Source organism: Dama dama, chromosome 20 (genome assembly GCF_033118175.1).
Source record: "Dama dama isolate Ldn47 chromosome 20, ASM3311817v1, whole genome shotgun sequence".
In the NCBI taxonomy this organism is placed as follows: domain Eukaryota; kingdom Metazoa; phylum Chordata; class Mammalia; order Artiodactyla; family Cervidae; genus Dama; species Dama dama.
In genome coordinates, this window is record NC_083700.1 from 21,448,590 (window position 1) to 21,470,482 (window position 21,893).

Consider the following 21,893-nt stretch of genomic DNA (forward strand, 5'->3'; position numbering starts at 1 on the left):
GTGGCTTTAGAACTGGCCCTCATAAAGGAGTAGAGAGTAACCAGATTACTTCATTTATTTATTTAATCTTCCACTGTCCTCTTCCCAGATCCCCATCAAGGAGTCTTCCTTCTCCTAAAAAACAAAGGGGGGAGGAGGAGGTTTGCGGAAAATCAGGGTCAGGAGACTCAGGAAACCTTTCAGGCTCTTCCACCTCTATGGAAACTGCCCGGATTTTATATTTTGAGCTAGATTTCCTCATGACATCTATTAGATGTGTCCCCTCCTTCATTCCTTCCTTCTGCTAAACTTCTTCGTGCCTCTTACTGTGGTTACCAACTTAAATTCCTTCCTTATAATTCAAGTTTCTCTTCCCTCTTCCTTCCCCCCACTGTCTCTCCCCTACATTGGAGAACCATTCATGCCCCCACTTCTGAACTTCAGCCTCTCAACTCTGTCAGGTTGCAGGGCCCCTCCCGTTTTGCCCTCTGGCACCTGCAGAACCTTAAACCAGTCCAGGCTGAAACCAGCTCTGATTCCTCAAGGCAGACTGGAAACCTGGAGAAATTTCTTGTCCCTTCCACCTGCTTCTGCTCTAGGAGGTCCTGAAATCATCCCAGTTCAGAAAAAGTAATGACTCTTATGACAAAGGCCTTTGCCTCAACATCTCCTAAACCTCCTTGAAGTTAGGTAAGCTTTTTCTAAATGTGACCCCTCTTCCTTTAAGCAGCTGAAAATTGACCAGGCTGGGAACACTAGCTGGAGATACTGGTAAAACTTCAAAACTGCCCCAAGGCCAGTGGCTGCACTCTTACCTTTTACAGGAAATACATCCCCCCATGAACGAGGGCCCAGAACAGAAGGAGCGGACCAGAACTCTGCAGACTGGATACAGCGTCATTCAGATCTGGACTCTGCTAAAATACAGACATCCCCTCATAGTAGGCTAGTATCATCCTCCTACCACCCAGCTCCCACTCTGGAAAGATAACCATCTCTTTATGCCAACCTCTGTCGTCTTTCTTCTGAGCTTAGAGAAAGATCCAGCCCTCCTCCCCATCACTATAAGAAGTCCTTTCCTCTGTGCCTTTCAGTCATTCCTGACCATACTAGGGAGGCCTGACTCAATTCAGTGACGTGTTTTTTGTTTTTTAACCTATGCACGTGACACTGTGCTAGTCACTGTGATAGGTGCCATATTAGTCACTCAGTCGTGTCCGACTCTATGCAACCCCATCGACTGTAGCCCGCCAAGCTCCTCTGTCTGTGGAGTTTTCAAGAATACTGGAGTGGATAATCATTCCCTTCGCCATGGGATCTTCCTGACCCAGGGATTGAACCCGGGTCTCCGCATTGCAGGCAGATTCTTTACTGTCTGAGGCACCAGGTTCAGGCACAGGTGCCGTGTGTGGTAAATCGCTTCGGTTGTGTCTAACTCTTTGAGACCCTATGAACTGTAGCCCACCAGGCTCTTCTGTCCATGGGATTTTCCAGGCAAGAATACTGGAATGGGTTGCCATGCCCTTCTGCAGGAGATCTTCCTGTCCCAGGGATCGAGCCTGGGTCTCCTGTGGCTCCTGCATTGCAGGCAGATTCTTTAATGCTGAGCCACTGGGGAAGCCTGCATGAAAGTAAGAGTAAAGTGAAGTCGCTCAGTCGTGTCTGACTCTTTGCGACCCCATGGACTGTAGCCCACCAGGCTCCTCCGTCCATGGGATTCTCCAGGCAAGAATACTGGAGTGGGTTGCCATGCCCTTCTCCAGGAGATCTTCCCAACCCAGGGATGGAACCCAGGTCTCCCACATTAGGGGCAGACGCCTTAACCTCTGAGCCACCAGGGAAGCTGGGAAAGCCCACGTAGGGGGATATAAATATGATTAAGACATTGGTCCTACCCTCACAGAGTTAACAAGCTAAAGGGAGCCTGCTGCTGCTGCTAAGTCGCTTCAGTCATGTCCGACTCTGCGACCCCATAGATAGCAGCCCACCAGGCTCCTCCGTCCCTGGGATTCTCCAGGCAAGAATACTGGAGTGGGTTGCCATTTCCTTCTCCAATGCATGCATGCATGCATGCTATGTCGCTTCAGTCATGTCCGACTCTGCGACCCCATAGATGGCAACCCACCAGGCTCCTCTGTCCACAGGATTCTTCAAGCAAGAATACTGGAGTGGGTTGCCATTTCCTTCTCCAAAAGGAAGCCTGCCATATACTTCAAAATATTTATCTGTCCTTGTCAGTCATCAGCTTTCCATTCCTATTGATTCCTCCCATCTATGTTCAACTATATTCAGACTGCACTTTGGTTCTGCACTTTGGCCCTTTCTAGCTGTTGCTCCTCTCTCCCTCTCCCTCCCTCTCTTTGGCTGCACCTCGTGGCATGGGGGATCTTAGTTCCCTAGCCATGGATTGAACCCATGCCCCTGCATTGGAAGCATAGAGTCTTAAATACTGGACTTTCAAGGAAGTCCTCTGCTTCTTTTTTCATTACCAGATTTCTCAGATAGTTGGTTTATCCTCTCCCTCCACTTTCTCACAATGTATTCCCTTTCTAATGCCACAGGAAGTAGCTTGTGGTACAACCACTCAATTGAAACTGCTTTCTCTGTAGTTATCAATGACCTCCTTCTCCTTGGCCTATTGGTAGCTTTTCACTGATTATATATTAAACTTTCTCTTCTAGACTCTTTAATACAAATTTGGCTATCTACCTACCTCTCCAATCAATTTGTTTCCTTTTCCTTGGTTGATTCCTCTCCTACTAACTAAAGGCATTGTTATTGGCCTTTCCGTATTCTGTAAATACTAGATCTACTGAGCTTGTCTGCATTTGTAACTTTGCACTTAGAACTGGAGCATGGACTTAATTCAGCTACCTTTAGGGCACCCTCACAGGCTGTGCAGAGAAGGTAACGGCACCCCACTCCAGCACTCTTGCCTAGAGAATCCCGTGGACGGAGGAGCCTGGTAGGCTGCAGTCCATGGGGTCGCTAAGAGTCGGACACGACTGAGCGACTTCACTTTCACTTTTTACTTTCATGCATTGGAGAAGGAAATGGCACCCCACTCCAGTGTTCTTGCCTGGAGAATCCCAGGGACGGGGGAGCCTGGTGGGCTGCCATCTATGGGGTCGCACAGGGTCAGCCATGACTGAAGCGACTTAGCAGCAGCAGCATAGGCTGTGACTGTAAATTCAACTAGGCCAATACCAAATTTATAACTTCCCCCCCTAAATCACTCTGATCACAGTTCCCATTTCAGTCAACCATTTTCCCAGACGCCCATATTTAAAATTATTTTTAAAACTCAAGTTATTTTAACTCTCCTCTTATTTATTGCCCATATGAAATTATCACTGGAGCAAGGCATTTTCTTCACAGTGTTTATTTTTCTCCGCTCCATTAAAAATGCCACTTCTGGGGCTTCCCTGATGGCTCAGTGGCAAAGAATCCACCTGTCAATGCAGGAGACATGGGTTCGATCCCTGATCCAGGAAGATCCCACATGCCTTGGAGCAACTAAGCCCGTGGGCCACAACAATTGAGCCTGTGCTCAGGAGCCCAGGAGCTGCAACTACTGAAGCCTGCTCGCCCTAGAGCTTGTGCTCTGCATCAAGGGAAGCCACTGCAAGGAGAAGCCCTGGCAGCAATGAAGACCCGGCACAGCCAAGAATGAATAAATAAACAAACAAAATGCCACTTCCCTCATCCAGACCTTTAATGGATGCAAATCTCATTAATATCTCTCCAGTCCATTGCATCCTTCATACGACCAGATAAATCATTTTTCAAAAATACCACTTTCATCATGCATTTAGCACATGGGAGAACATACTAGGCCCCCTATTGTTTATAAGTCTGAAATTTACCTTGATACTTCAGACTCTGTAATTTGGCCCTGTGTTCCCATATGTGAAATTACCAAGCAAATACATGTAGCTTTGAATATTTTGTTTGTTAGTTTCCTACTGTTCCTTTCCATATACCATCTCCTTCAATCATACCTCAACCACTAAATATACCCTTCTTGTTCTGTCCTCCTTGTCTGTGTAGCTCTTTCACTCTTGGAAGAACTTTCTTCCAAATTGCTTTCATCCTTTTATAACTTACTGCCAATCAAAAGCTCACCTATTCTTCAAAGAAGTATCTCAAGAACAGTCATCTTCTGAAAGTCTTCCAGACAACTTCAACCTGTACTAATCTCTCTCCTTCCACCGCCTAAAGCACTTGTTTGTCGTATGCTGTCAAATTTGTATGCAATTTAACACTGTTAAAAACCTTTTCATTTTGTTCCAAATGTTTCATAAGTGTAAACTTGAGTTTTATGAATACTTTGAGGACAATAACATGATAGATTTCTTTTTCATTAGCAGCAACATCCTTAGCAGCTTTAGGCATAGTTTACAAAAACATGGTGGCCAAGTGGTAATGAATCTGCCTGCCAATGCCAGAGACACAAGAGACACAGGTTCGATCCCTGGGTTAGGAAGATCCCTGGAGAAGGATATGGCAACCCACTCCAGTATTTCTTGCATGGAAAATTCCATGGACAGAGGAGCCTGGCAGGTTACAGTCCATGGAATCACAAAGAGTTGGACATGACAGAGCACCAGACTCTATGTGTATGTAAACACATTAAATACTATTCAACTGAAATTTAACTGCACCAACTCTTCCCTGTGTTCTGTATACAGTATTAAATCTCAGTGAAAGAAATGATGGCTAATCTGAGATGAACACCTGCGTTGTAGTACTAGTTATTTGGTTCCCCCATCCACCAAAGCTTCCCTCTGCTCCGCATCACCAGTCTGGGGATCCATCCAGGGTAAGGGATGTCTGTCTCCCTCCCCACTTATCCCCAATCCACTCACTGGTTCCATTGTCATTGGTTTCTCTGTTACAGGCTTCTGATGGTCAGCGCGGTCTGTTTCATAACTAATGGTAGTCTCTGATGCTTCCACCTTCTCATCCAACCTGTTCTGCCCTCAGTAGGATTAGGAAACAGTTATCATTGCCTCCGTTCAACATCCTCATAGATTCTCTATTTAGATTTCTTTTTTACTTCACCACCTCTTCTCCCCTCCAACCCCTCATCCAAGACTTACACTCAGGGAGCTTTCCTACTTCATGTTTGCATGGATTATGTACCCACCCCATTCACCAACTCCCTTGACTGGAGGACTGTTCCTCCCTTTCAGTGTCTTAGCAAACCTACTGCATTCTGGCTTCATCCCCAGCTGTTATTAACAAATTTGTTTCAGATTCACTACCTAGTTTCACTTCACCTAAATAGTTTTTATTCCTGTTGATTATTTACATTTCAGCAATGTCTAGTTTCTTTTTAACTGCTACCTATCCTGATCCTCCTAGGGGATCATGTAGATTTCACTCACCACTGTGTTCTCTGGCTCAAACATAGAGTAATCAACAGTGAAGTTCACACTAAAGTCATCTGGTGAGGAGAAAAAAAATAAGTAGTTACAAATCAGAAAGGTAGCACTAGATCCGGAAATGAGAAGAGTAAGAAATTGTTCAGAATACTTCAGTTTGCTCAAGTTATAAAATTAACTGGTATAATATAATTCCACAAACTTTAAGGACTTCTCAGATGGCATAGTGGTAAAGAATCCGCCTGCCAGTGCCGGGGATGCAGGAGACTTGGGTTCGATCCCTGGGACAGGGACCCTGGAGTAGGAAATGGCAACCAGGTCTAGTATTCTTGCCTAGAAAATTCCATGGACAGAGGAGCCTGACGGGCTAAAGTCCATGGGGTCGCAAAGAGTCAGACATGACTGAGCGACTACGCACATGCACACAACAAACTCTAATGTTAAAAATGTTTGTGAATGTGTATGCATTTATATTTTCAACCTGATATCTAAAATCATGCACAGATTTGAAATTTTTCAAGTTATTTCAACCAGTTTCTAAAGGATCACTAGTTCGAAAAATAACATCATGAGTTTGATGGCTTTTACTCAGAGCGAAATTTCTCTCTGATCTAGTTATGCCATTGCAGAAGGAAAAGTCAGAGTCTAAGAACTGAGTAGCTCCCAAACCTCTCTCCAGCCTGTGAAGGATCAGAACCTTATATGTACTCACCATAGCTGGGGGTGATTGTGTAATAATAGATCACCTGATAATACTCATCCTCTTCCAGTTCTTCTCCATCCTCATATTCTTGTCCTAGGACAAGAACTAGAGGTCAAGGGGGCATCTGGAAAGCCTTAGCAATACAAGGACACCGGATGTTGACCTCAGCTCTATCAGTATTCTTTGTTTCTGCCTCCCCTCTATTATCTCCCTGCCTCTGTACCTCTAAACCCTTCTCTGTCTTCTGGACTACTTAACGCTGACAAGGCCCGTTCCTCTCCGCCCTTTCATCGGGGAATCCCCAGAACTGAAAATGTGAAAATCCTCTTCACATACTGGAACCCAAACTAAGCCTTAAAAACGTAGGAAGCAGGGAGACACCAGAAATTAAGACCTTCAAATCTACTCCTCAGGATTATGCTCCAGACTTACTGTATTTGTGAGAGATCTCCTCTTAGCAGTGTCCCTCACAATTAACTAATACACCTGGCCTTAGGCTTTTGGATTTGGGCTTTAGTTCTCCTTTCAATGCTAACTAGCAGGATATCTCTGAACAACACAGTTAACACCGCTTTCTTCAGATGAGTCAGAAGGACTAAATGATCCATCTGCATTAGTTTTTCTTCCTCCCCAGGACTAAAAATATGTGGCTTTGACGTGACAGGGTCAGGAATTCTAGGCCGCCTGCTCAATCGTTTTCTAAACTCCTTGCTTGCGCTCTCTTAACCCCAAGCAGTGACACAACAGTCTGGAGGAAAAGGAAACAATGAGAGCACCTGGAAGGCTGGGAACAAAGGAGGGAAGAAGCCAAGCTACTTCTGGGACCCTGTCACTGAAGGCAGCCAGTACTCAGTATTCTAAAGGTCACCCCTCCTGGGTCTTTACTAATACAAGGCTTTTTCTCCAGTTCTCTGGGAAAGAAGATACCCTGGCTTCCCTCGATAGTTTCAGACTGCTCCACCTTCAAGGAGCCTGCCTCAGTCCACTCTCACTTGAGTCCTTATCTCACTCAACTCTGATGATGGTGAGCTGAGCTCACTCTTGTTAGGACCTCCCCATGTCTGGGGCTCCATCCGCACCAGCTGCCTCTTCTTTGACAGGACTCTGCTCTCCTCCCCGTTTCCTGTCTCTAATTTCCAGGTCCTCCCTCTGCCCCTGCCATCTAACACCGATGGGAGAGTGTTGTCCCTCTTTCCTGAACCGCACCTCCGGCCCTCTTCTCATTTGCTTTTCTCCCACCATTTATGGTTTCTCCCCATTTATGGTTAGAAGGCTTGGCTCAAAAGCCCAGGGAGAGAGGTGAACTTACCCAGGATGAGTGGCACAGCAAGAATGGCTACAAAGAGGACATCCATTCTGGATTCTGCTCTAGTGCCTTGCAAAAAGGAAATTACACAGTTTCCCACCAAACTTACCCCGCCTTCTGCCCTCCTCCAAAGCAGCGAAGGAGCAGCAGCAACTCTTCTCCTGGGGTGGGGGGGGGGGGGGGGGGGAATTTCTCCGCCCACTTGCTGCCTGACTAGGCCATCAGCTACTACCGGTGCAGTCCTCAGTCACAGTGGCCCAGATTAGAGAGACAAAGTGAATTTTGATGGGAACATGTTCACTGAGACTCCCTGGCCCTAGACCAGATCCACTCAGGCCACCTGCTGCCACTTTCTGAAAAACAAAACACACAAACGAAAAACCAAACCAAACAACAACAAAAAACCCAGCTTACCGTGAAGTTTCCCCTCTCCCCTACTTTCCTTCCTTGTGCCCAGTCCTCACAAAAAGCTCCCTCTCCCTCTCACTGTCCCTAACTGACTATCCTCTCCAGAACTGCTCTTCTCCCTGAGGCTTCATCACAGTCTCTTTCTTCACAGTCAAAATATTCTGAGGAAGGGATAAGCATTTTTTTCTAGAGTGAGAACAGTCCCCTCCCTCTGCTTATCTCAGACTACCAAGTATGGGAGCAGTATCAACATCACCATCTGACTCTATAAGCACCTGCTGCATTGATTCTCATTAAAAAAAAAAACAAAAAACTTTTCAGTCAAGACTAGTTCCTTCCTCTCTGCTAAGTACTGACCTCAACTCACCTCCTTCTCAAGTTTCTGCACACAGGATGGGAGAAGGGAGGAAGCAGGTACTCTTTCCCTGTGGTACATGCCACACCTCTTCTCCCCTTTCAGTCCTTTGGTGTGTTCGCTTCCTCCTAGCTTACAGGGGTGGAGTTCATCTTATCCTCTCTGCTTTTATAGTTCCCATTTTCATTCCATCCAGTGTAGAAACATTTAGTGACATATTGCTGGGCACAGTGTGCTAGGCCTAGTCTGATAGGCAATTTAGGGTTCAGAGGCAAGGAAATAAGAATTTTTTTTTTTTTAAAGGGAGTTAATAAACATCTATTCAACATCTACTATGAGCCAGGCACCATGCAAGTGTCTGTGGAAACACTAATGAACAAGATAGGTTTGGCGCCTGTTCCTAAGTCAGAAGATGCTGTGATAAGAGCTCAGAGGAGAGATGATGTCTTATCCCCACCTCTTCTGGATTGCTATCTCAGAAGCAAGACAATATAGAGTCTTGAGCACCGACCAGGATGCTCCCATCCTCTCAACCTTATTGGGGGCAGATTTGTATCGTTCGTTCTCATATAAATCTATATAATCTACCCCTTCAGCTCCTTTCCAGAATTTTCCAGAAAAAATGTAAAACTTTTATATGGATATACATCTATGCATTGCCATAAATCATTTCCAGAAGGAAAGGAAGGCTGGTTCTCTTTGAACAATTTTTATAGTGTTCTGGGGGTACTTTGATAACTTTCTCAAAAGCGATGTTCCAGTTTCCCTCACCTTCCCATCCTGGCACTCTTTTGCCAAAACATCCTCCCTAAGGACTAACCCTGCTGCTGCTGCTGCTGCTGCGTCGCTTCAGTTGTGTCCAACTCTGTGCGACCCCATAGACGGCAGCCCACCAGGCTCCTCCGTCCCTGGGATTCTCCAGGCAAGAACACTGGAGTGGGTTGCCATTTCCTTCTCCAATGCATGAAAGTGAAAAGTGAAAGTGAAGTCGCTCAGTCGTGGTCGACTCTTAGAGACCCCATGGACTGCAGCCCACCAGGCTCCTCCGTCCACGGGATTCTCCAGGCAAGAGTACTGGAGTGGGGTGCCATTGCCTTCTCCCAAGGACTAACCCTGCTGCTGCTAAGTCACTTCAGTTGTGTCCGACTCTGTGCGACCCCAGAGACAGCAGCCCACCAGGCTCCCCGGTCCTTGGGATTCTCCAGGCAAGAATACTGGAGTGCAAAAAAAAAAAAAAAAGAATACTGGAGTGGGTTGCCATTTCCTTCTCCAAGGACTAACCTTACCCCCATCCAAATGAAGTTACAGTACCCTCTAACACTTTAACTTTCTTTCTAAAATGCATCCCTTGTGCCTTCCCTTCCCCCAGTCTGAGGAAAAGACACCCCTGATGTTCATTTTCAGAAAATAAATAAAGGAAGTATGACATAAAAGGAAACTGAGTAACTTTGGTGGTGTGGGGGGAGGGGGATAGTTTTCCTTCAACTCCATAGCTATAATTGCTTTTTACAAAGAGCTTTAACTCCCAATTCCAACTCAAAATCCTCTCCAGCCTACCTAACATTGCTATCCAGGCTCCTTTTACTTCCTTCTTATTCGCTTGTCATTATAGATGAAAGCTTCATTAGCGACACTGTATTGTTTGTTTCCTACACTAGCCTGTTCAAAGAGCACCTACTCTTAAGTGTAACCTTCATTTCTTCGGCAGTATCTCCAGCTCATTTCCTCTCATTCAAGTAAGAACAATACCCGTCCCTATCTTCCGGCACTCTCTATCCTGTGATTTCTTTGTATTTGTTCTTTAGTTTCTAACAGGATCTTCCCCCTTTGCAGCTCTTCAAGAAAACGTAGGATTGCTACCACCCTGCCCCATAAAATAACGAAAGGAAACAGCGACCAAGGCCGAACCGAACCGAACCAAGGAACCTGGGCCCGGGCCCGGCCCACTGCTTTAACCGGCCGGAGCCACTCCCAGGTCCGAGGTCCAGGGCAAGGAAAGCTGGACTACAACTCCCAGCAGGTCGTGAAGCCACGCCCCACCTCCGCAGCTCCGCCCCCACGGAGTCTCCCTCCACTGGCCTCCAGGGGGTGGGGATTAGATGGGAGGTGGCCATGAGGCTGCAAAGGGGTTTGTTCCCTCCTCGGCTTCCGTAGAGGAAGTCGCGCGGACTAGTGTCTGGGGTTTCGGTATCCCCGCCTTCCCCGGGGGTCCGGGGGTGACATTGCACCGCGCCCCTCACGGGGTCGCGTCGCCACCCCACGCGGACACCCTAGCTGGCGTGCTCCTCCCCTTCCCCTCGCTTGGCCGGGTCTCCACCCCGCCCCCAGCTGCCCAGCCATGGGGGCCGCAGTGTTTTTTGGATGCACTTTCGTCGCTTTTGGCCCGGCCTTTGCGCTTTTCTTGATCACTGTGGCTGGAGACCCGCTTCGCGTCATCATCTTGGTCGCCGGGTGAGTTAGGGGGTTGGGGAGACGCGGAAGGACGCCGAAGAGTGAGATCCGAAAGGAGCTTGAGGACCTGGGGCGAGCCTGAGTCTTGCTCCTGCTCAGTGGTGTCCGGTTCTTTTGCGACCCTATGGACTGTTGCCCGCGAGGCTCTTCTGTCCATGAGATTTTCCAGGCGAGAATACTGGAGTGGGTTGGCGTACTGAAGATACTACTTCAGGAAATCGTCCCTACCCAGGGATGGAAACCGCGTCTCCTGAGTCTGCTGCATTAGCAGGCGGATTCCTTACCACTGAGCCACCCCTGGGACGCTCCAAGGGAAGCCTGAGTAGGGGGAGACAAGTTGGAGGTGAAGATTGGGAAGGGTCGAGTCAGGGATCTGAGTGATTTGCCCTTTCCCGCAGTTGGTTTCCACCTTGCAGGGATCGCACAGATTCCTCCTGTACTCCTCCCGGCGACGTCAGAGGAGGCCCAGGGCCAGGACTAGTGAAGGGGCTGTGCTGACCTCACCCGTCCCTACCGAAGTATCCAGGAATGGATACCTCGCCCTCTTGTGCTCCTGCACTCTGGCTTTCATAGCTCTGCAGACCGTTTAATCAGATTTCTAAGCCTTCCCCTGCGTTCAGATCCCTACAAACTCCCTTGGTGGAGACACTTACCCTATCTCCTCCCCGTCTCCCTGGCCATCCAGAAGTCTAACTTCCGCTTTTTATGCTGCAGCCTTGATTGGTTTCTCTCTTTGATGTCTCAGGATGCCTTCTACCCTGGCTTGTCTGATTGTCCTTGTCTTTCCTCAGGGCATTTTTCTGGCTGGTCTCCCTGCTCCTGGCCTCTGTGGTCTGGTTCATCTTGGTCCATGTGACCGACCGGTCAGATGCCCGGCTCCAGTATGGCCTTCTGATATTTGGTGCTGCAGTCTCCGTCCTTCTACAGGAGGTGTTCCGCTTTGCCTACTACAAGCTGCTTAAGTAAGAAGATGGGATGGTCTGGAGGGGAGAAGGGCAGAGGACTGAACTATGAATGGGGCAGCCCTGGGTGGTGGTTTGGACGAGGAAGCACCAAGGGAAGACGTTAGAGGGAAAGGAGATTCCTGCCCTCCCTCATGTTTCCCCTGTCCCACCCACCCCACCACACCCCAGGAAGGCAGATGAAGGGTTAGCATCGCTGAGTGAGGACGGAAGATCACCCATCTCCATCCGCCAGATGGCCTATGGTGAGCCAAGGGAGAGGGACTGGAGGAGGGAGTTGGACACTCTTCTCTCCCAGGGAAGCCTCTAAACATCCACGTGTCCTAAGTGGCTTCTTGTTTTTCTTCACACCAGACTTCCAAGGATAGGTTGCCTGGAGGGAGAGAAGGTGGGGGGGAATTGTGCCTGGGAATGGGGAGGGATCACTGGCAGTCAGGCTATAGTGATCTCTGGCATTGATGAGACCCTCCCTCCCCCCAGTTTCTGGTCTTTCCTTCGGTATCATCAGTGGTGTCTTCTCTGTTATCAATATTTTGGCTGATGCACTTGGGCCAGGTGTGGTTGGGATCCACGGAGACTCACCCTATTACTTCTTGACTTCAGGTAAAGTCCACTTTCTTTCTTGCCTTCCTGCCCCATCCATCCCTAAGCCCTGACCTGATTTACTGGCCCTCCCTGGGAGATATCTTTGGCTCAGCATCTCAGGAGGCTGGGAGAAGACGAGGGATGTATCTCATCCCCATCTCCCCCCCTGCAGCCTTTCTGACAGCAGCCATTATCCTGCTCCATACCTTTTGGGGAGTTGTGTTCTTTGATGCCTGTGAGAGGAGACGGTACTGGGCTTTGGGCCTGGTGGTTGGGAGTCACCTACTGACATCGGGACTGGTGAGTTGGGGACAGGGGCCTGAGTTAGAGAGAAAAGAACTTAATAGTGAGTGGGATGGAGGGGAAATACATCCTCACTTCTTAACGTTTAAAAATCTGTCATGAAAGGAGGCAGAAAGGTGAGTCTTGAGACGTCTCTCACCTCAGCATCAATTGTATATCCTGCTCTGGGGATTCCCTGGGGAGGAGTTTGAATGGATTAATCAAACCATAATGCAGATGGCCTGAGGTGAGCAGGAATAGCAGAAACCTTTGGGGGAGCTGAAAATCACAAGATACTTACTGGTGCTCTGAAGGACTGAGGGATTTGAGGGAGATCTCTGGGGAAGTTTGGGTCAAAGGCACAATGGGAATATAGGGATTAGAGGAAGAATCTAACTTCTTTTCTACTCTTCCCCCATCACCAGACATTCCTGAACCCCTGGTATGAGGCCAGCCTGCTGCCCATCTATGCAGTCACTGTTTCCATGGGGCTCTGGGCCTTCATCACAGCTGGAGGGTCCTTCCGAAGTATCCAGCGCAGTCTCTCGTGTAAGGACTGACTACCTGGACCGATCGCCTGACAGATCCCACCTGCCTGCCCACTGCCCATGACTGAGCCCAGCCCCAGCCCGGGTCCATTGCCCAGCATTCTCTGTCTCCTCGTCGGTCTGTTCCACCACCTTCAGGGTCTTGCTTTGTCCACTCGTGTGTGACCTTTAGTCTCTAGGCTTTACCAGGAGCAGTCTGGGTTCAGCCAGTCAGTGACTGGTGGGTTTGAATCTGCACTTATCCCCACCATCTGGGGACCCCCCCTTCCCCTTGTGTCCAGGACTCCCCATGTGTCAGTGCTCTGCCCTCACCCTGCCCAAGACTCATCCCCCTTCCCCTCTGCAGGCCGACGGCAGGAGGACAGTCGGGTGATGGTGTATTCTGCCCTGCGCATCCCACCCGAGGACTGAGGGAACCTTGGGGGGGACCCCTGGGCCTGGGGTGCCCTCCTGATCTCCTCGCCCTGTATTTCTCCATCTCCAGTTCTGGACAGTGCAGGTGGCCAAGAAAAGGGACCTAGTTTAGCCATTGCCGTGGAGATGAAGTCAATGGAGGTTCAAGGGTAGACGAGCTCTGAGTTTCCCAGTACCCCTTCCCCAGACTGGACATCTTGGTCTTTTTCTCAGGTCTGAGGGGAACTATTTTTTGTGTGATAAAGACCCCAAATTGCCTTTTTTTTTTTTTTTTTTGAGTGGGGGGAGGGAGGAGGTATGTTGGAATTCTTCTCCTAACCTCCTTGGACTGTATTTTCCCTTCTCAACTTGCTCCTTATGACTGGGCTTATACCTGTCCAGCTTTCCCCTTGGTCCCAGGCTTTGGGGGAAAGGAAGGAAGTGCATGTTTGGGAACTGGTATTACTGGAACTAATGTTTTAACCTCCTTGACCACCAGCATCCCTCCTCTCCCCAAGGTGAAGTGGAGGGTGCTGTGGGGAGCTGGCCCTCTCCAGAGTTGCAGTGCTCCTGGAGGAGTCAGCCTACCATGACATCACAGGGAAGGAGGGCAGATTTTTTTCTAGTTTTTAATTGGGGTGTGTGGGGGGCGGGGAGGTTTTCTATAAACTGTATCATTTTCTGCTGAGGGTGGTGTATCCCATCCTTTTAATCGAGGTGTTTGTGATTTTGACTAATAAAAAGGACTTTATAATTGTGGGGGAACTTGGCTTTAAAAGGAGGGGATAACGTGTTAATGAGGTTTCTGTCCTCTCATGGCTCTTTTCCAACTGCCTTTCTAACCTGGCAATTTCTGGTTCCTTCCAAGGATAGCTTCGATGCGAGGCCAGGGAGTATGAACTCATGTCAGAAACTCTGGGTTAAGCATCTTCCAGAAGTGGATCTCCCCTCCTTCCAGGATTGGAGTAAAAGGAGTTACTCACTCATGCTTCCGTTTGCCCACCTCTGCCATCTGAGGCATTAAGAAACACTCCCATTCTCAAGAGCTCCAGAAGTAAAGCCAGACGTGGGGTCAGCAGCTTTAATTTCCAAATATATTGAGAAAAAAAAAAAAACCCAAAATAAACAGCAGCAACCCTTTTTCCTAAGGGGAGATCTTACAGCTATATCTAGGGACAGGGCTATAAAGATAAGGGGACGGGGGACTGTGGGCGACATCCCCCTACAACTATACACAGTTGACCCTCTGCATTGTCACCATAGGGCTGTCCTGATCTCTATGTTCTAAGAGGCTGAAGGTTCTGTTGGTCATCCTTGAATGAGAGCCTGTCCATACTTCTGTGTAGGGACTGTCTGGAGGAAAGAGGGGTGTTGGCCTACTCCTACAGTATTTCCTGGCCAGTCCCGGCGCCTCACTTGACAAGCACCCTGACAGCCGAGCAAGTGGAAGGCATCTGAAGTGTCCAGGAAGGAGTCTATGCCTCGGTGGCTCGTGCTGAGGTGAAGACCACACTTTTCCGGTTTCTTAGTCTCTTCCTCCTGGAAGGGAGAATGATTCGTGGAAATGCCTAGTGTCCAATGTGAAGCAGATTAGAGGTGGACTAGGAGCATGCTTTTCGGGACAAAAGAAGGGACTGGAAGGATGGAGAGTAGGACCTCACCGGATCTTTCTAGCGATGAAATAAACAGCCAGCAGAAGGCAGAGACAGCCAACCAGGATTCCTACTCCCAAACTCAGCATTTCACCTGGGAGAGAGATGGAGGGTGTCTGCCTAGGACTGACATAGATGGTGAGCCTTTCCCTAACTTGCCCACACCTCGATACCTGGGAATGACCATCTTACCTGTGGTATACGAGGGTCCCACTGCAAGGGAAGAAAACCTGGGTCAGCGAGACCAGATCCCCACCCAGCTAGAAGCTGCCCTATGCCAGCCCTGGGGGCATGGTGGGTCCCAGTCCAAGCAAGGCCTGGGAACCCCTTCCCTCGTTAGCCTTTTCCTTCCTAGAGGCGTCCTAGTTCCTGCCATTGAATCCCCCAGTTTCCCGTCCCCTTTTCCAAGCCCTGTACAGTCACCTTGGATGAAAGAAGCAAAGACCATCCGCTGATTGAGAGGCTGGGGGGCTCGGTAGTTCTGTACCAGGGGCTCAGAGGGCTCCTCCTCCGTGGAGAACAGTGTCTCCCGAAGCTTTTCCAGCTGAGAAGCAGAAGCGTGGGGCTCGGACGAGCAGCCCTTGCTTTGGGGAGTGGGGAAGGGTTTGAGGTTACAACTCTGCCGCTTCACCTCTCCACTGCTCACCTGTTCCATGGAAATCTGGGCCCTTCGATGGAAGACCGTCCAGAGCACACTCTGGTAGCAGGGCGGAGTGGTGAGCGAACCGTTGTAACGGAAGTACTGCGCCAGCAGCGGCGGGAGCAGCCCTCTCACATTGAAGGGAGGCACAGAGGTCTTCTGATCTGGGCAGGGACAGACTCGGGCTCATCTCCCTCTCACTGCACCGTCGCTTACCTAGACAGGGCTGCTAGAAGCAAACCCCTTGGTCCCTAACTCACTGCCTCATCCCAGGCCTCTCAGGCCTTGAGAAATTTCCCTGAAGTCTAATGTGACTTTGTCTTAAGATAGATTTTTAGGGCTCACCTTTGTGCTTGATTTCATGCAAGTGACTCAGAATGTGTTCATAAGCTGGATTCTTAGTCTCACCCACCTGGATGGGGAAGAAGCGGGAGAGTGTTCAGGATGAGTCCATGTTGGAAGTCAGACAATTGTGTGTAGGATACATGGTCTAAATGGGTTGCTGACTTATCTTGGGAGGATGACCAGCAGCAGACATGGACAGAATAGGACTGAGGGATGCAGAGGGAGTGGAGGGGGGCCTCGGAGGGATTGGGGGCCACTGACCTCAATGAGGATGCCCAAGACAGCCAGGCCCTGAGGCCTCTGAGCAGCCTCACTCAGGCTTTCGTAGGACTCAGAATCATAATGTACGATGTGGAGCTAAGAGAGAGGACAGGGAATTGAATCATTTGATGTTTCTCCACTACCCAGTCCCAAAGGCTTTGATCCTAGCCACCGCCACCACCACTGCCACCTCTCGCATGCAGTAAATCTGCCCCACAAAGCTTGCCCTTTCACCCCAAGTGTGACTGTTCCAGTTTCCAGATGCCTGGCACCGACAGTGCCTACCACTACATCCTAATCCAAGCCTTGCTCCTGGTACCTCTGCAGCTGTGGCTTTGCCATTGACCAGGTGCTCTGACCCCCAGGGGGTTCCTTTCTGACCCCAGTGCAGGTGGAGCTGGGCAGCTACATATTTTCGGGGAAGTCCTTCCAGATAAAGGGTAGAGGGCAGAGAGAGTTGTACTGTGAGGGAAAGAGAGCAAGTAGTTAGGGTTGGTGGAGTAATGTGGATGCATTCCTACCCTGCCCCCCAGTTGCCATCACTTCTTGGGAAACTTGGCCGACCTTTTCTGTCTCTCTGCACAGCACCCAGTTCTTCCCATGTTGTTCAGTCGCTCAGTTGTGTCCAACTCTTTGAGACCCTGTGGACTGCAGCACTCCAGGCTTCCCTGTCCTTCACTATCTCCTGGAGTTTGCTCAAGTACTTGTCCATGGATTCAGTGATGCCATTCAACCATATCATCCTCTGTTCTTCCCATAGGACACTGCTTTTCTTTTTTTTTTTTTTGGTGGCACCCTGAGGCATTGGCATGTGGGATCTTAGTCCCCCAACTAGGGATTGAACCTGTGCCCCCTGCAGTGGGAGCCTGGAGTCTTAACCACTGGACCCCTGGCTGAAAGTCCCAGCCACTGCCTCTCTAGTGAAGATCAAGGCAGTACTATGATGCTCACCCACCCCTCGACCACCTTTGGCTACAGGAGCCTCATCCCCATTCTCTTGTCTCCAAATTTATAGATAAAACCTTCTGAGAATTTAGAAGTTAGGAGAATGCTTCTTCACCTCTGACTCCTAAGATTGGAATTGAAGCTTACATCTCCTTGGAGGCCAGGTCTTTTTACCTGTGTGGCCATTATTGTGCAGGTTCAAAGGCTCAGTGCCAGGCTGTTCATATCCGTGGGGCTGCAGAGGTAGCAAGTCAGGGTCAAAAGTCACACTGTCTGTCTGGATATTGATGGGGGACTGGGCATTGCTTCCACATTCAGGGTAAGAGGCAGGCCAGTGTTCTTGACCACGTGGACCTGGTGGGGTTATCACAGACATTTGTCTTGCCCTCCAGCCCCAACCACCCTTCAGCAACCCTCCACCAAGCTATTTACCTACGTGGAGGCAGACATGCACTTCCCTCCACCCCTATGAAGCCCTCAGTTATGCGGGGCTGGGTGAGGGGGAGTCCTTGCTGGACTCGCTGCGGCAATTCCTTCCCATCGCCTATGCAGGGGCAGTGATGATTCCTCTGCTCTCCTGATGAATGGGGAGCAGTTGCCTTTACTTACTGCTTCTCTTGTTGAAGGATACGAAAGTTAATGAGAGGAAGAGGAGACGGATAGAAAGTCTGCAGAGCCAGAGGTGGATTTGAGTAGCAGCAGGAAAACTGGGAAAATTATTCTAGAGAGGTAGGGTCTCTAGGGAACCCCTATCAAGTGGCCTTAAGATTCAGACCTGCTGACTTCCCATTGTTGACTCCTTGCTTTCACACTGAAACTTGCATTGACTCAGGGACTTGGTTAAGTTGAAAAGACCTCTGCCAGGGTCACACATTGTCCTGCTGGCCTCTCCCTCACCCCTGACCTCAGGTTCTGTCCCAGTTCCAGATTTAGGTGGGGGTGGGAGTGATCAGGATAGAAAGAGCAAGGAGGAGAACTGGCAGCAAAGCTCATGGCATCTTCCCCCACCTGCTTCCCTCTCCACTCCAGCTCCCTCACTCCCACAGAGATTGATTGAGGACATAACTGGCTTTTCTGCTGAATCAGGGGGTGCGGGATTTGATGCTTAGAACAGGGTCTAAGAATCAATCTGAGCGGAAGCTGGAGCATGGGGAGTTGGGGAAGGGAGGAGCTAGGATGAAAAGCTAACGGAAACCTCCCCACCCACGTGGTGTAAGTCTTCCCGCCAGGTGAAGAGGTCCCAGTGAGGAAGGGGTGTCGTAGGCCTGGGGTTCTGCTCTCACCCTCATACGTCCAGTGTTGACCTGTAAGGCAGAGTAACTTGAGTTACAGCCAGCACAGCCTGAGGCAGGGAGCTCCTCCACTCCCCCCTCCCTTTCTCCTCCCTCCTTCCAGCACTTCCCAAAGGAAGACCTGAAATTGGACACCGCAGTGGAAAGGTCGGGGGTCTATTTAAAATCTCCAGCCAGGCTGCGCTAGTGCTGGCTGAGTAAAGGGGGAGGAGAATTGAAAAGAGATAAAGCCAGGAGACTAAAATTAACCTGGATCCAAGTGTGCAAAATGCCCAACCCTCACTTTTCTCTAGCCTGTGCCAAGCCAGTCTAACACTTGGGCTGAGGTGATGGTGTAGGCAGAGGGTTTGGAGGAAGGGGACTGGAACAAGGGGAGGGGCAGGAAGTTCAGAGTTGGGGGCCATGTTGCTGAGAGGAGAAGGCGATGATTCCTTTGCTTTGAAGCTTTGTACAAACCCAGGCACTGAGCTTTGTAAATGTACAAACCCAGGCATTGAGCTGTAAATGAACATTTACGTTTCTCCTTCTTGTCCCAGTAACTCTAAAGCAAGCTTTCCCCATCACCAGGAACCTCTGCTCCCTAGGTTCGCAGATGACTAGGAGAGGTGGGAGTCAGGCAGGGTCTACTCTACGTGGAGCGTGATGGGTAGGCACAGGCAGCCAGGCTGGCAGGGACAGGATGAAAGTAAAGCATTGTGTGTGGAAATGAGAGCTGCCAGCCGGGTCACATGCCAGGCTCTCATGCAGTCCTGTCTTCTGGATGGGAGGTCTGGGGTCTGCTGGTCCAGCCCTCACCCAGGGCCAAACTGCTTCAAGGGGGAAAGGAGGCCTTCCTGCAGGTTGTCTCTGCATTTTTCAAATTGCTAGAAACTTTGGAGAAAAATTCTAAATCTCCACCCTCTGCCCCCTGCCCCCTGCCACCTCCGCTCTCTTATTCCCTTAAATAAATCCCTTAGACTGCTAAGATATCCTTGATCTCATCACTGGGCTCTTCGACTGGCTCATCCCTCAGTTCACACAATTCTGAAAAGCAACCCAGGGAAAGGCTGGAGGCAGCCTTGCACTCACCATCTCAGTGGGACGCCTCGACAACTCAAACTCCCTGGTTCTGGGCAGGCTAACAGCCTTGCCCTTTCCCTCCCACCAAATTCTCAACACACTGGTCTTGCATCTCTTCCTCCCCTTTCCTGATTTTTTTTCCTTCCTCCTCAGGTAGAATTTGCAGCTCTCCTTGACTAGGTGCCCCTCCGCCCAGTCATCTTCTTTGCATTTTCCTTCTGCCCTCTAGACACCTCCCAACCCTGTTCTTCCAACACATCTTAATTCCACATCTGCTGTGTGCTGGATACTGCACTAGACACAGGGATCACAGAAATGAGTGGTAAGGGTCCTGGGGACATTCCTGGAACACCTCAGCCATTCCCCGGAGAGTCCCTCCTCCTCTGCTGGGAGCTCCCGAAAGTCCTTTGTAAGTTGTAAAGGGACTAACAATATGGACTATTATTGCTACTGCTTTCAGGAAAAACCAGGAAATCGGTCGCCCCATGGAACAGAGACCACTCCAGTACTCTTGCCTGGAGAATTCCATGGACAGAGGAGCCTGGTGGGCTACAGTCCATAGGGTCGCAAAGAGTCAGACCCGACTGAAGTGACTTAGCACACACGCACCTAGAAAGGCCATGAGGTTTGTAGTCAGGGATGGGGTCTGAGTTTGCCAGGAACTGTAGGAATATTCCCCTGACCACCCGCTCCATGAGTCCTCTATCCTTTCACTCCAGGCTTCTTTGGCTCCCTAATTGGATGAGTTTGTAAATAAAGAAGGCCAGGAGGGTAGCCTGGGACCAGGGCAGTGGGGAAAGAGCTCAGAAGAGACTTTGTAGCCTGCAAATCGATTCTGCGGGAGGCGTGTGTACATATCCTGCCCCAGGCTAGTTTGCCCCCATCCCCACCCACAACAAGGCTGGAAAAGCAAAGAGCAACGGAGGACAGTGGTCTCCTCCCGAGTCTTCTCTCTTTCCCTCCATCCCAGAGCCTGAACCTATTATTCTAGCCCCCAGGCTTCCTTTTACACTCCTCCTCCATTAAACATGCACGGCAACATGTGTACATCAGCAGAGACAGACACACAGACACCCAGATGTACCTACCCCCGTTGGCAGTCAGGGTCCAAATCACCTCTAGCAGGAGGGTGAAGAACAACATGGTGTGCCCGGAGGAGTGCGAGGTACTGGGGGCCTGGGGACTAGAGGACTAGGGCAGGGAGAGAGAGGGGGAGGGGAGGGGAAGGGAGGGGAGAGGAAGAGAGAGAGAGAGAGAGAGAGAAAGAGAGAGAGAGAGAGAAAGGGAGAGAGGGTTGAGGGGGAGGACAGGAGTTTCCTGGAGTTGAATGTATTTGTCTTTCTCTCTTGCTGACTTTGTGTCTCTGCGGGCTTCCAGGGGATTTGGTTTTCAGTGGGGGTACCATGAGTTTCTGGTCCCAGGATAAATCTCTCGCTGCTTCTCTCTCTGCCCTCTCTCTTTTTACCTCTCTTTGCAGTCTTCACTTGCTGGCCAGCTACTTCCAATTGCCTCCTGCTTTTAAGGTGGCTCTGGACGGGTGTACGTGGGGAGGGGGGGGGCTGCCTGGGTTGCTGGCGAACAGCTCCTTAAATAGCCGATTAAGCATGCAGGATGGCCCTGCTCAGAGGAGAGCGCGGCTGTGAAAACGGGAGCCCTGGCCCTGGCTCAGGAACCCAGCTGGGGTGAGCTCTTCCTCTGCTATCCACACTGACACTGTGGAGAAAGGTGTCCCTGGGAACGGGCAGGAGCAGGAACGGAGGTTTTGGGGGTCCGATCCTTTGGGGTCCCATCCAGTCCCCCTCCAAGGGACTTTGGCTTCTCCTCTGAGGGGCCACTCCCTGGGTGTGGGGCAGATAGCGGGAGGACCCGTGCTCAAACCCCTGCAGAATGTGAGGTGCCCTGGAATAGGAAGAGTGCGGAGTTAAAGGGAGTTGGGGGACTCAGGGTGCAGCTGGAGGGTAGGAAGTCAAGGACTGAAACCTTGGTTGTGGAAAGTGAGGAAGAGAAGTGAGGCGGGAGAGGAGAGCTCGTTTGGAGCGCTTTCTCCTGCGCCTGTCACCACCCCCTTCCCACGGTGAGGCTGGGTCCACGTGCCTTTGTGGCCTGGGTGGGGGGTGGTTTTGTTTGCTGGATAAAGCCCATTTGTGTGCCCAGCGGGGGAGGGGCTGCAGCAGCACCATGAAGAGACAGCGGCTGCAACTGCCAGACCCAGCCACCTCCCTCCCCAGGGAGCCCAGATCTAGGGCGGCTTTTGTCACTGAAGAGGACACAGACCCCGGGCAGGGTGGCCAGGGCAGGAGGAGAGGCAGGGAGACCTTAGAAACAATCACTACCACCATC

General features: G+C 50.2%; 3 protein-coding genes across 5 annotated transcripts; 1 reads left to right on the forward strand and 2 right to left on the reverse strand.

The window, feature by feature from the left end:
• Positions 1-45: 45 nt before the first annotated feature.
• Positions 46-7,519, reverse strand: C20H1orf54 (chromosome 20 C1orf54 homolog). 2 transcript variants are annotated; one of them, XM_061120919.1, is made up of 6 exons: positions 7,379-7,519; positions 6,079-6,162; positions 5,370-5,428; positions 4,848-4,955; positions 795-893; positions 46-114 (listed from the first exon to the last, which is right to left on the reverse strand). In XM_061120919.1, exons 1-5 carry the CDS (start codon positions 7,422-7,424, stop codon positions 798-800), a joined length of 393 nt encoding a protein of 130 aa, XP_060976902.1. In that variant the 5' UTR covers positions 7,425-7,519; the 3' UTR covers positions 46-114; positions 795-797. The 2 variants fall into 2 exon arrangements, with proteins under 2 accessions (XP_060976902.1, XP_060976901.1); XM_061120918.1 differs by having other exon boundaries at positions 795-896; positions 7,379-7,518.
• A 2,728-nt stretch (positions 7,520-10,247) lies between these two features.
• APH1A (aph-1 homolog A, gamma-secretase subunit) lies at positions 10,248-14,418 on the forward strand. 2 transcript variants are annotated; one of them, XM_061120917.1, is made up of 7 exons: positions 10,248-10,589; positions 11,381-11,551; positions 11,723-11,796; positions 12,032-12,154; positions 12,309-12,436; positions 12,844-12,967; positions 14,233-14,418. In XM_061120917.1, exons 1-7 carry the CDS (start codon positions 10,477-10,479, stop codon positions 14,256-14,258), a joined length of 759 nt encoding a protein of 252 aa, XP_060976900.1. In that variant the 5' UTR covers positions 10,248-10,476; the 3' UTR covers positions 14,259-14,418. The 2 variants fall into 2 exon arrangements, with proteins under 2 accessions (XP_060976900.1, XP_060976899.1); XM_061120916.1 differs by lacking the exon at positions 14,233-14,418 and adding an exon at positions 13,313-14,118 and having other exon boundaries at positions 10,249-10,589.
• Positions 14,419-14,572: 154 nt separating this feature from the next.
• Positions 14,573-20,755, reverse strand: CA14 (carbonic anhydrase 14). Its single transcript, XM_061120915.1, has 11 exons — positions 20,642-20,755; positions 18,486-18,506; positions 17,377-17,556; positions 16,577-16,719; positions 16,258-16,353; positions 15,997-16,063; positions 15,658-15,815; positions 15,435-15,555; positions 15,204-15,224; positions 15,021-15,105; positions 14,573-14,898 (listed from the first exon to the last, which is right to left on the reverse strand). The coding sequence occupies exons 1-11, from the start codon at positions 20,694-20,696 to the stop codon at positions 14,835-14,837; spliced, it is 1,011 nt and encodes a 336-aa protein (XP_060976898.1). The 5' UTR covers positions 20,697-20,755; the 3' UTR covers positions 14,573-14,834.
• Positions 20,756-21,893: the final 1,138 nt, after the last annotated feature.